The 12,969-nt window shown below is 50.6% G+C and overlaps 1 protein-coding gene across 4 annotated transcripts in view; it reads right to left on the reverse strand.

Moving 5' to 3' along the window:
- Window positions 1-12,969, reverse strand: part of SGCD (sarcoglycan delta) — a 555,052-nt gene that overhangs the window by 79,315 nt on the left and 462,768 nt on the right. For all 4 annotated transcript variants that reach the window (XM_075900616.2, XM_075900619.2, XM_075900617.2 and 1 more), the window contains 2 exons: window positions 11,634-11,721; window positions 7,496-7,615 (listed from right to left, as the gene is read on the reverse strand). In XM_075900616.2, coding sequence (XP_075756731.1) covers window positions 7,496-7,615; window positions 11,634-11,721 — 208 coding nt within the window. The remainder of the gene's footprint in view (window positions 1-7,495; window positions 7,616-11,633; window positions 11,722-12,969) is intronic.

Raw genomic sequence — 12,969 nt, forward strand, 5'->3', positions numbered from 1 at the left:
CCTGTAAAAACTCACACTAATTTAACTGCTTTAGATTTAATTAAAAATGCTTTTGTATAGAGATAATAATGCAACTCTGGTAATTAGTATCAAGTGGCATCTAGAGGGCATATTTAAAAACTAATCTGGAGAATAAATAGAGCTAATTAACAGTTAGACTAATGCTTTATGATTATCCTTTGTTTATAAGTACTATAATGCTCAATGCGTTGTAAAAAGAAAATGGTAATGAATGTATATCAAAGTTAGTTTTCAGTGCTCTTGCGCTGAAGATAAAAAGTTTTTGAGATTATTATAATTTGTTTTATTGCAGAGGGGAGAAAGGGGAACAATTTACAGTACATGTGAATACAGCTAAGGCCAGTTTGTTTGTCCTTCCATGGTTCAGTGAGAAAGTTAGTGAGCCCGTGGGAGAGATGCAAATCAGCACCAGATTGCGTCTTTCGGTGCGCATCAAACAGCACAGTGGGGGGCGGGGGGAGAGGATCTAGGGAACCCTACACTGATCTCCCTCAAAGAATTCTGCCATATTGGACTCAATGAGGAGAGAAAAGCTACTCAGGGGGAGCAAGGGGGGCGGATTCTGCTTCTTACGGCTCGCCTGTGAAACAAAGCCCTGGCCCATAGAATGGGGGATGTTCTAGGAGTCAGGGCAGCAGCAGCTTAGTAACCAGGCTCAATTCTCCACTCTGCCACAGATTGCCCAAGTGACCTTTGGCAAGTCATTTCGTCCCACTGTGCCTCAGTTTCCCCACCAGTTCTTTCGCTGTTCCAGAAGAGTGGGGAGGTATTACTGGCCTATAGCAGCAGCAAGTTACTACTCCCCTTCCTATACCAGCTAAGCTGTCCTGGCTGATGCGTTCGCAGGCCAGAACCACGGTGCTGTCCATTCCTTGCTCCTGCATGGCCACCTGTTCTGGGCATGGGCAGCAGCATCTCTTAGCCCTCCCTCACTTCGATGGTTTCATTTACATGACTAAAGGGGGCCTGAGCAGGGGTGAGCAACAAGTGGTCCATGGGCTGGATGTGATTGGCTGGGGCTAGCCCCTGGGGGGTGCCAACACTTTAGTTACCTAAATTAAATTAATGGAGATTGCCTATCTCCTAGAACTGGAAGGAACCTTGAATGGTCATTGAGTCCAGTCCAGTCCCCTGCCTTCACAGCAGGACTAAGTACCATCCCTGACAAATTTTTGCCCCAAAATGCCTCTACAAGGATTGAACTCACAACGCTGGGTTTAGCAGGCCAATGCTCAAATCACTGAGCTACCCCTCCCCCCACCTCTATGATTCCAGGAGACAGAACTCTCTCAGATGTAGAGGTTTCAAAAAATGTATGGGATTATTCAAAAAAAAAAAAAAAATGAACAGCACTTTCTTTGAAATAAACCTGTTAAGTGTGAGAAATGGAGGGCGCTGGGTGCGGGGGGAGGGTCTGAATCGGGCGCTGTGTGCTTTGAAGGCATACAAATAAAAGTAGCAGCTTCCATTGTGTAACCTGCAAACACAAACGGTAGAAGTGTAAATGCCACATCAAATGCAACACATGCCCTAGTGGTACCTGCTATCGAGTTCTGTCCTCCAGACCGTCTATTGGATTTTTAATGCCTTGCTAATACTGAAGACATCTTTAAGAATTCAAAGCAGAAAGCCAATCTCCAAAGAAAACATCACTCTTGTCATTTTAAGGCTTTCGCACTGTGTTGCAGAACCAGCTTGGAAGAAAGTACACATAGAGACACTAATTATAAATAATAAGATTACGTGTCCCGTCACTGCTGTGCTAACCTCTCAGAGATGACTTTCATGCCGGATTGCGGTCCTGCAGCCCCTGCAGTAGCAAGGACACGTGGAGCAGTGAGAAGTCAAGATTATTTTCAGAGGGTAGGGAAGTGTCAACAGAGAGACACCCGAAACGGCTGATGTCTCAAAGCGATTAAAGGACTTTAGCTGGACTGGTTTCATGTAAGGACTGGTGGCACTTGGCCCCAGGCCTCCGGTGGTACCAGAGAACCAGTATCCTCATGCTGCAACCCAATGGATGCTGCAATTCACCTCAGGAGGTCCTGTGTCATAGAATCATAGGACTGGAAGGGACCTCGAGAGGTCATTGATTCAAGCCCCCCGCCCTCAAGGCAGGACCAAGCTCCGTCTACACCATCCCTGACAGATGTCTATCTAACCTGTTCTTAAATATCTCCAGAGAGGGAGATTCCACCACCTCCCTTGGCAATTTATTCCAATATTTGACCACCCTGACAGTTAGGAATTTTTTCCTAATGTCCAATCTAAACCTCCCCTGCTGCACTTTAAGCCCATTACTCCTTGTCCTGTCGGTGTCGAGTGACCCGACAGACACGTGTCTTAGCGATTCCTGATCGGTTCCTTGATCCCATATAAGTCCATGGGGTATGGCAGGAGGTGTCCAGACAATAGAATAGATCCCATTTAACTGCGTCTGAACTCCTGGTATTGACCTCAGCTCCAAATTGGATCCAGACTTCCAACTGAGCTCCAGAACCTCAGCACTGGCCCCCAGCTAGTGCGTACCACCGGAGAGTCCTGGCGACAAAACACAGCGCTCTTCCTTGCGCCCAAATCGGGCTCAGGCTGTGGCCCTGCTGAGACCACTGTCCGAGCTGATCGCTGGTCTTCCCACTGACTGAGCTACAATCTGGGACCCAGATATTGGTCCTGTCGGAAACCGGGCCACCAGTACCTCAGCCTATACCTGACCAGACAGGTGATCTGCCCTGTGCCTGTTCTCCATGGAGCCTTCAGGCTACACCCCACGTTCCACTTCTCTCCACTGCAGCCAGATGTGGACTTCCCCTTTGTGCACAGAATCCAAATGCCTTCTCGCACCCCCCAGTCCGGGGCAGGGTCACGATGATCATGTGGTCCGTGAAGGACTGGGCTCCAAAATGAAACCTGCCTCCTCCTGTATCTCGTTAACTGGGAAGGCTACAGCCCCAAAGAGTGATCCTAGGAACTGGTGCCCCAGGTCTATGAATCCAACCTCACGGCTCCTTTCCATGCAGCCCAATCAGACAAAACCGTCTTGGTGGGGGCACTCCTAGAGAAGAGGGTGAAGTAAACATCACTGGGTCTTGAACCCTGGGAGGCAGGGCTGCCGGGTAACCGACATCGTCACATGGCCAACCCCCCTTGTAAGCCACAGTCTGCTACGGTGAATTCAGGCTCAAGGGATCCGATGGACAATAGCTTAGTGATCCAGGGCTGGGTCCTAGAAGTGTCCCAGCAACAATGGAAGTTCCTACTTAGCTGTTCTCACTGTCCTGTTTCTCTGTCTTTGAACTTTTGGAACCGACCTCGGCTCTGACTTGGATCCAGACTCCCCACAGAGCCCTGGAGCTCCAGCACTTTGAAACGGACACCTGATTTTGCCCTCACTCCAGAAAACTAAATCTGGCCTATGGGAAGCCCTGAACTTCAGTTCTTGATCCCATGTCTGGTTCTTTCCCTCGGCTTGACTCCCAACTCAAGACTCCAGCTTTGACCCTCAGCCTGACTCCAACAACAGCTCTGATGTTCCTGCCACTACTCCTGTCTGTCTCCACCCCAGGATCCTGACCCTCAAATCCAAACAAGAATACAGATACCTCAGAAGGTCGAGTGCAACCTCCAGCTCAAAGTAGGACTCACCCCAATCAAATCATCCCAGCCAGGGCTTTGTAAAGCAGGGACTTGAAAACCTCTCAGAATGGAGAATCTACCACTTCCCTAGGCAACCCATTCCCGTACTTCTGTAGGCAACCATTCCAATGAAGTAGTTTTGCTAATATCCAATCTAGAACTCCCACACTGCAACTCTAGACTAGTGTTCCTCATTCTGTAAAACATCGCCTGGCATAGGAAGCAGCTGTGGCAACCACTTTTTGAGATACGGTTAGGTTACAGAAATGGGGGGAGGGGAAGGAGAGAATCAAAGCCCAACACAAGCTTTGAAAATGTTGCGGCTCAAGGTTACTGAAATATCGTACAGTATAACCTCAATTCTCCTGTCACCATATCTTTTCTTCTCTCATGTCTCTGCCTAAGCCTGATAAAACCTGGTGAGAGATTCTGCGGCAAACATAAATACAAACACATTCTAGCATTAGGAAGCTCCCTGCTCCTCATGTTTCCGGGACTAAAATGAGGCATAAACTCAAAGGGATGCATCTAAAACTACTGGTGGCTCGTCCAGAGCAATTCAAATAAATGACAGACAATTATTTTTGAGCTATATCATCTGAAAAGGCGCATTCCCAACCTGTGGAATACTCTGGCTTTTTAATCAGCTAATTATCATTTCGTTTGACCAAGAAAAATGGTCTAAAATATCCTTCTGCTCTGAGATCCCCAGGAGAAGACTTAGACTGATCCTCTCCCAAAATCACAAGAACTGATTTGATCAAATCTCTCTGAAAAGTGCAGTGGCAAACAGGAAACGTGTTAAGAGCCTCATTTAGTGGTATATATTCTACTGCTCTGAAACTCTGGAAATTTGCTTTAATGGCCAATTTTTACATTTAAAAAAAAACAAAAACAAAAAACCCGAAACACCATGAAGTCTGAAGAGCCCCAAGTACAAAACCAACATGATAGGTAGACAGATAGGTAGATAGATAGATAGATCGATATTCCATACAGAAAATGATAGCTATCGGTAGATATCACACACAGATATGTTGGTTGTTTTATTTTTTAAACACTTACATGCTCTTTTTTTCTCAATTAAAAACACCCTCCACCCAACGCTCTTTGGCAAGTGTCGTATAACCAAAAACAAAGCACTGTAGTAGCAGGCAACAGATTTAGACTCATAAGCCAGGTCTACATTGGACATGGAAGATTGGCTTTAGGTACGCAACTCCAGCGACGTAAAATGCGTAGCTGGAGCCAGCTTACCTTGAGCCGTGCTGTGATGGCGCAGGTGGCTGATGGGGACACATGCTCCCATTGGCTTCCCTCAGGAGGACTGGATGTTGGCAGGGGCTGCCTTCAGTGTTTGATTTACGGGTCTATACTAGACCTCCTAAACCAAATGCCAGAAGATCAACCTCTGGAGCATTGACCTTCCGGTAAGTATACACGTGTCCGTAGACTCTAAGCCCAGAAGGGACAATCATGATCATCTAGTCCTCAAACTTTTTGGCCCACGGACCACCTGGCTCAATGGAAACCTTTCCATGGACCACCAGTTGCTAATGGAAACTGACCATTAATTACATAAATACACCCGAGCCATTTTGCTAGTGTTGCAACTAGGGAGACTGGTTTAATTTGAATTAATAAACAGCTTGAGCGTTTTAACTTTGTCATGTTAGTTTATCAACACTAATTTTAAATACAGTAAATATTAATTTATGACCAACACCAAAGGTTTCAATGTTTTCATTATTTGTGGCAGGGGTACGGAACCTTTTTTGTGTCGGGAGCCACTGACCCACAGAAAAATCAGTTGGGGACCACACAAGTGAGAAGCAAAAAAACTCTTCCAAAAGTCCCCAACCCTCACTGATGTGGCCCCCGACTGAAACACATCACTCCTCTTCAGCTCTCTGGGATGAGGGCAAGAGAAGGGACAGGGAAGACTGAATTTCAGGGCTTCCCATAGGCCAGATTTAGTTTTCTGGAGTTCCATAGTTAGTGGATTTTATGGACCCACTTAGGCTCTGGGGTGGGGACAAAAATGCGGAGTTCAGTGTGCAGGACAGGGCTGCCAGCGAGTGGGATGGGGTGCAGGATCTGGGAGGCAGGGAGGGTGCAGAAGTGGGAGAGGTTGCAAGGTCTGAGTGGGGAAGTAGGGTGCAGAAGCAGGCTGGGAGTAGGATGACTGGTCTGGGGAAGGAAGGAGGAGCAAGGGAGGGTGCAGTGGTGTGTGGCCAAGGGAGGGTGCAGATGCAACGGTGGTACCAACCAGAGTAGACTGGGGGTAGGGTGTCTGGCCAGGAGGGAGGGTGCAAGAGCAAGCCATGGGATTAAATGTTGTTACTGTGCACCAAAGCATGTGTGGGAGTGCACCACCAATAGAAATAAACGCTGACAGCTGAGGGAGCTCTGCTCATCATCTGGGCAGCACCTGGATCCCTCCTGGGTGGCCACAAATGCGCTCAGCTCATAGAGAACCCTGTTCAAGAGTCTCTTTTCCACCTACCCGAAATAAACACAAAAGTTCCTCATGCCTCCCACCTCCTGTGTCCAGATTACACCCAGTGTAAACTCTGACAAAAGCACCTTGGGCAGGAAACTCTGTGGACCTACCTGATCCAGGCCGCAAGAGACAAACTAATTTATACAGGAGGGGCTCGTCTGGACAAGGGCAGCCCTCCAAGTAAATGAAGGAGCTGCTGAGGGATGCACCAGTTCTGTGGCTTCCGCCAGAGGATCCTGCCAGGAGGACTCTTACGCAGTGCGGTGGGAGATCAAGTTACCCTGGTCCACCTTGAATCCCTGGAGTGCTCTGGTGGAGGACAACAGTGGAGAGTCTGGCTGCCTGCCCAGGGGGTGGGTCCCTTATTGGGTCTAGCAGATTAGGCCGTGCCAGCAAAAAACCTGGACTGGGCTCCATGACACACCATGCTCCCATATGGATATTAAAGAAAAAGTTAGGTCCCGTAAGACAAAGGCTCGGAGAATATCAAGGAAATCAGTGTGGGCGCTAAAGAAAGATGTGGACAGCAGTCCTTCTAAAACTCTTACTGCTTTAGAATGAATCTCGTGTTGGGGAAAGGGGCCGGACGAACAGGAGCCCGTTGTTTATCCCCAGGACAGTGATCGTGGCCATAAAAGCTCCCCCCAAACTGCTCCATCACCATCCTTCATCTTGGACCCAAAGGATTGTGTGGGTAAACCAGCCTCCAAAACCACTGACTGGCCTCTCTGCTAAGACTGCCCAAACGAGCTATTTACTTCTTCATGGAAACTGGATTGCAGCTATCAGTAAGTTACTAGGAAGGCTGGCAAACAGCCATCAATGGTCGCAGTCAGGCTCGTGCAAAGCAAGGAGGTAGGTGCAAGGCAATGAGCCCCATGACCAACCCCAGGAGCAGGCCATGCCTGATCCAATCCCGCACCTACATCAAGTGGAGTCTTGGCCCACGTCTTCACTCTGTGGAAGATTGACACTGCCACGATCGATCTTCCAGAGTTTGATTGAGTGAGTCTAGTTAAGACTCACTCAATCAAACTCAGAGTGCCCCTGTTGGTGTCCAGTATTTCTGCTCTTGCCAGGAATAAAGGAAGGCAACGGGAATGTTTGCTCCCATTGGCCTCCTGCTATGGGGACACCACTAAGCTCACTTAAGGTAAGCCTACTCCAACTAAATATTCTACATGGCTTCAGTTGCATACCTTAAGCCGAACTGCCGGGTCTTGTGTAGACCTGGCCTTGGTGTTGAGTTCACACCCAGTTGAACCAAATCCTTGGAAAACTTTCAGAAACGTTCAGATCAGTTTGAAAACAGTTGATTTGTCAAAGGGCTGTTACCTAAAACTCTGAGTCTCTCTGCTCCCACGACCACTTCATTGTCATCGGCCGAAAACAGTAATTTTCCAGAGAGGGTTTTCACCTCGAATTTTTGGCTGTGTGCTTCCACTGCTTGGGGACCTACAACAGGAGAAAAGATTTAGCCTCTGTTTTCTGTTGCTAGGATGAAGAAAAGCGTACAGCACTTTCTTGAATGTGATCAACCCAAACGGTGGGTTATACCAATCACTCAGCATGCGTGATCTACAATCTGTTCAGTGCGACTTCTCCTCCTGGGAGGGTGGCTTGTCATTCGGAAAGCGGAGTGCCATGATGTTCTCTCTAATATTACAGACTGCCTTAAGCCCATCACTATGATTTCTTCCCACACCTCGATGAGCATTTGTTGACATCTCAAAACTGCCAAGCCACTTGGCACAACTGGGAGCTTTTGCTAAAGGAAGACCCAGGCACAAAGTAGCAAAGAATGTTACTGGGCCTCTTGTGAGTGCATCGGCACCACTGAACACGGAACCAAGATTTCTGCAAGGTGAGTGTAGCAGAGTGTTCCTGGACCTCATCTGAGTGTGTTAGCAAGGGGAGTGCACATGACAAGCAGGACAGGGTGCAAGTGCAACATCCGCCTGTGCTCTGTTTGACTCTCCCTTGTACCTCCCTTGTCTGGCACCCTCGGGACCTGACCGGTCCTGAGCAAGGGGATTTGCTGGTCCTTCCAACATGGCCCGGGCTGCCCTGTTGTCGCCAGCCAGGGCACCAGCCTGGCCCTGCTGCTGCCTGCCTGGCCATGGCTCCCCAGTCTAGAGTTCCATGGCTGCCACCATGGCCAGAGTTCCACGGCCACCGCTGCCACCCTCAGCTCCACGGCCAGGACCGTGCGACTGCTGCTGCCGGCCCCTTCCAACGTTTCAGCCGCAGGGGCCAGAACTCCCTGCTGTTCCTTCCTCCTCACCCCCCCCCACCCACTGGGCTCCCGGCTCAGTTGCCACTTCCCCCACCGCTCCTGCTCCCTAGCCCGTCTCCCTATACCTGGGCTCTGTGGTCCAGGACATCCGTGGATGTTGCTGGACCAGAGAGTCCCAGCGAAGGGAGGTACAACCTGTACATCAAACTTACCCTGAATAAACGTATGCTAGTATCTGACATTCTCCAATTCAAAAGTAATAGCTTGGAGCTGGGGCCCCAAGATAAGTGCCTCTCTCCCAGCCGAGGCAGGTCTGGGGCTGGAGGAGGGACACCTCTCCCCGATCTGTGATAAGTCCGAGGCTGGGCTGGGGTCTGGGGGGGTGGAGGGAGGGGCACTTCTCCCTGCTGCAGCCCAGAGCACCTGTGCAGCCTATAATAGAGGGAGTTTCTGTGCATGAGCGTTAGTGCACGCCAATGCCGACGGAGTACACACACTGCTAACTGTGTGCACACCACTGGTTGCAGAAGGCAGCAGGTGTTTAATTCTGCAGAAACACTAAAGGATCCTGCAAACCCTCCGGAGAAAATCTCACAAGGGTTGGCAGCGTGGAGCGCGGATTTCTCTACCCTCCTCTCCTACGCAACATGCGCGAGGCGGGACGCCGTCGTCAGCCCCGCGGGCTCTGGTGCGGGATGCCGCAACCTGCTCGCTAATCTCCCGGGAGCGGTGCTGCCAGCCGGTCGGCAGCAGAGTCGCTTCCACCGGGAATCCCTCCATTTACAGAGCAGGGAGCAGCCGGCAGGGGGCTCTCTGGGAGGGATTCTCACTTGTGGAATTCTCTTCCCTATTTCTCACTGGAGAGCTCCTAGGAGAGACACGCTGTGTGAGCCCAGCGTTCCTCGGAGTCGCGTAAGGGGAAGCTGGTGAAAACATAAGCATGACCGTACTAGACCAGGCTAAAGGTCCCTCCAGGCCCACTGATGGCGGGTGGGGGAGAGGGAGGGACAAAGGTGGGAGTTGCCCCGGGGCCGAGCAATTCAAAGGGGCCCAGATCTCCCAGCAGCCGCTGCTGTTATTGTGACAGCGATGGTGGCCGGAGACTGGACCCCTTTTAAATTGCCGCCGAAGTGCCGCTACACCACTGTGCATGGCGCTGAGGTCTGGGGGGAGGGGTGCCACGGTCTGGGCAGTGCTGAGGTCTGGGGGGAGGGGTGCCACGGTCCGGGCACTGCTGAGGGCTGGGGGGAAGGGTACCACGGTCCAGGCAGCGCTGAGGGCTGGGGGAGGGGTGCCACGGTCCGGGAAGTGCTGAGGGCTTGGGGGAGGGGTGCCATGGTCCGGGAAGTGCTGAGGGCTGGGGGAGGGGTGCCACGGTCCGGGCAGTGCTGAGGGCTGGGGGAGGGGTGCCACGGTCCAGGAAGTGCTGAGGGCTTGGGGGAGGGGTGCCACGGTCTGGGCAGTGCTGAGGGCTGGGGGAGGGGCGCCACGGTCCAGGCAGTGCTGAGGGCTGGGGGAGAGGTGCCACGGTCCAGGCAGTGCTGAGGGCTGGGGGAGGGGTGCCACGGTCCGGGCAGTGCTGAGGGCTGGGGGAGGGGTGCCACGGTCCGGGAGGTGCTGAGGGCCGGGGGAGGGGTGCCACGGTCCGGGCAGTGCTGAGGGCTGGGGGAGGGGTGCCACGGTCCGGGCAGTGCTGAGGGCTGGCTGCCACTGCCTCTTTCACCTGAGGCCTTGCTCCTTCAGGGGTGCAGAGCCTGTCCCCTCTCCCCCACACACACACCTTGCCCCAGGGCCCAGGGTGGCTGTCAGACCCACTGGGTCCATCTAGCCCCATATCCTGTCTTCCCACAGTGGTGCATCTGAAGGAATGAACAGAACAGGCAAGTTCTCCTCCCCCGTCGCCCCATTCCCAGCTGCGAGGGAGGGACACAGAGGTGGGACTATACTAGATTATTCCGACTGCTGTCTTCAGGAGTTGGTTTTTAGGTTAGGGAGCAGGAGATTTTCAGGTTAAGTCATAATAAGTGGTACCACAGAATTTACTATGACTTTATGCAAAGATGCCCAGTGCACCAGGTAGGTGTTTACTGCAGCCTTCAGACATCAAAATACAAGCATTTGGGTATTTACGGTGGCAAAGGCTTGCCTGGCACTGCAAGCCAAGCGCAGGCAGCGCTAAGGTTTTCCAAGAGTCAGCCTCAGAGGCCTTCACCAACCCGTTTGCCAGGTTGGGGCTGGTTTCTGTGCCGGCAGGGGGCGTGTTTGGCATGTGCACACACACGTGTGCAGCAGAGCTGCTGTAACTTCTACCAGCCATCTGCCCACTTCCAAGCGCTCTCAAAACAGAGTCACACCAGGAGGCAGAGATCGCACAGCAAAGAAATGGCAAATGATTCCCAAAGCGAACAACTTCCTTTCTAATGGCACAATCTGGGGGCTCTGGGTGGCGTGTCTTTCCCGTCTCAAGGCAACGTTCACGCATGGTCTTTACATCACTGGTCGCGGAGGCTGTTTAATTATTTAGCCCTGTGACTGCAGGCGAGATGTTTTATAAGCCCGCCAGACAATCCAAACGCATGGAGAAACAACATGTTTATGGATTTCTGGTGCAGCCAGACGGCGGCACGGCTCTCCCCTGGCAGTCGGCTGCTCTTTTGAGATGCTAAGCACTTTCCCTGCCACCTCTCTTGACACAGATCACACCGGCTCTCCAGTTCACACCCGTGCCGTGCCTTTCGGAAACATCGGCCTCCCCATTAGACCTGATGCTAATGCTAATGCTTGTGAGGAGAAGGGCTCTTTAGCAGCAGATGGGGCTGTGAGTTTGGAACTGCAGAGTGTCTGTGCTCAGCTGCTGCTAACCAGCGGTGCTCGAGAGATCTTAGGCAAGCGAAAAGTATCTTGGGACAATCTTGTGCCCGTTACCAATGAACTGCCAGATTGAATAATCTCCTCCTGCCCCGGCCTCACAAAACTAACCTTTTGTCTCTGGCCTGACGTTCAAGTGGAAAAGATTTTCTGCTTCCTTATTACAAATATGCAGCCGGCCTCTTCTCCAGCACAACGCTAACGTTCTTAGCGTTTGTTTCTCCAAAGCGGAGCTATCTTTTTAGCTTGTACTTCACTGGAAGCCTTATCTGCCTTCCTCTGTGGTGCTTCATGATACCAAATGACCCCGCGGCACAAGGGCCATTGACATCCTCTTAACTCTTTCCTCCGGCGTTTTCTCTTCCTTACCTGTTACAAGCCGCGTAAGGACTTTAGTCTTCTCATTGAGAATGTTCACTGTAACATTTCTGGCAGATTGGAAGTACAATGGATTGCCCTATAACAAGAGCACAAGAGAAAGCAAATGAGAAGCGTGCTTCAAGAACTACACTCTTGAGAAAGGCGGTAGGATGTGCGGCTTTGGGGTGTAAGTTTCTCTTGCACTTTGAAACCTGGCCACAAAGCTAGAAGCCTTTTGGAAGGGCAGGTAATATGTTTGTGTTTGTGTGGGCTGGTTTGTGCTCAGATTGCCCCGTATCAGAACATACCCTTGTGCACTGGGGTTACATATCCCCACTGGTGTCCCAGCCCAGAGGAATTCTGATTTGATAGTGTTTCACACCCACATTGCGTAGGCCTCACGGACTAATCCCCCATACTGCTTTATCCTGGATCGTGCAGTAAAGTCTAATGTTGCTTTGGGAACTGTCGTCTTCATCAGGGGTATGATCTGACCAACCTGTCATTTAAAACCATTCGCATGAGGTGAGTCCGACTGGAACTTCCCAAAGTTCTAGGGTGTTTGGCGCTGGGGTTCGGGTTGGCCCCTCTTTAATTACCACAGCGTATTTTCTAATCAAACCTATAACCTCTGCATAAAACTCTGCATTAAATGAGCAGGTGTCATGTTGTGACTGTGGTATGTGTGCGGGGGAGTAGGTGTGCGGTGTGAGAGTTTGTGTGGGGAGGTGGGGGTGGGGATTCTGAAGGAAAGTGAATCTAGATAAAATGTTAAAGCGGTTTTTGTTCTCAATTCACTTATGTAGCGTGACACATGTACCAGCACATCATATAAACACAGCCCAGGGGCTAAGCACATGGAACCACACTGAGCCCATTGATTTCAATGGAGTTAGGTGGCCGGATTTGGCCCTATTGCTGGAGCTCACAGGTTTTTGTCCATGCTTAAATATGCCATTTTCAATTCTTCCATGGAAAAAATAAATAAGAACAGCGTTTGCAACATGGGAGCGTTAGCATTGGCCTTTTCAGGTCCCCTCCCCACCGAAGGAACCCAAAAGAAACCAGCAATGGAAACCAATTGGATCCTTCCATTTGGTTGATTTTGAATTTATCTGACAGAAGTCATGAACTGGAATCTCACTGGGACTATCCGAATGGCCTGAAAATAGCATGTGGTTACATCATTATTTATGATCTATATTTCAATGCACGCTGGGGAGGACAAGTTAGACTGGCAAAATGAAGGTGATCTGTGCAATTTCCTAACTTCTGAATGTTCAATTTTGCAACCTTAACGTTGATTTTTGGATGAAATACTATAGATGAATTAATGGGGCCTAGC

This window comes from Pelodiscus sinensis, chromosome 16 (genome assembly GCF_052426305.1).
Source record: "Pelodiscus sinensis isolate ZL-2025 chromosome 16, ASM5242630v1, whole genome shotgun sequence".
Taxonomy (NCBI): domain Eukaryota; kingdom Metazoa; phylum Chordata; order Testudines; family Trionychidae; genus Pelodiscus; species Pelodiscus sinensis.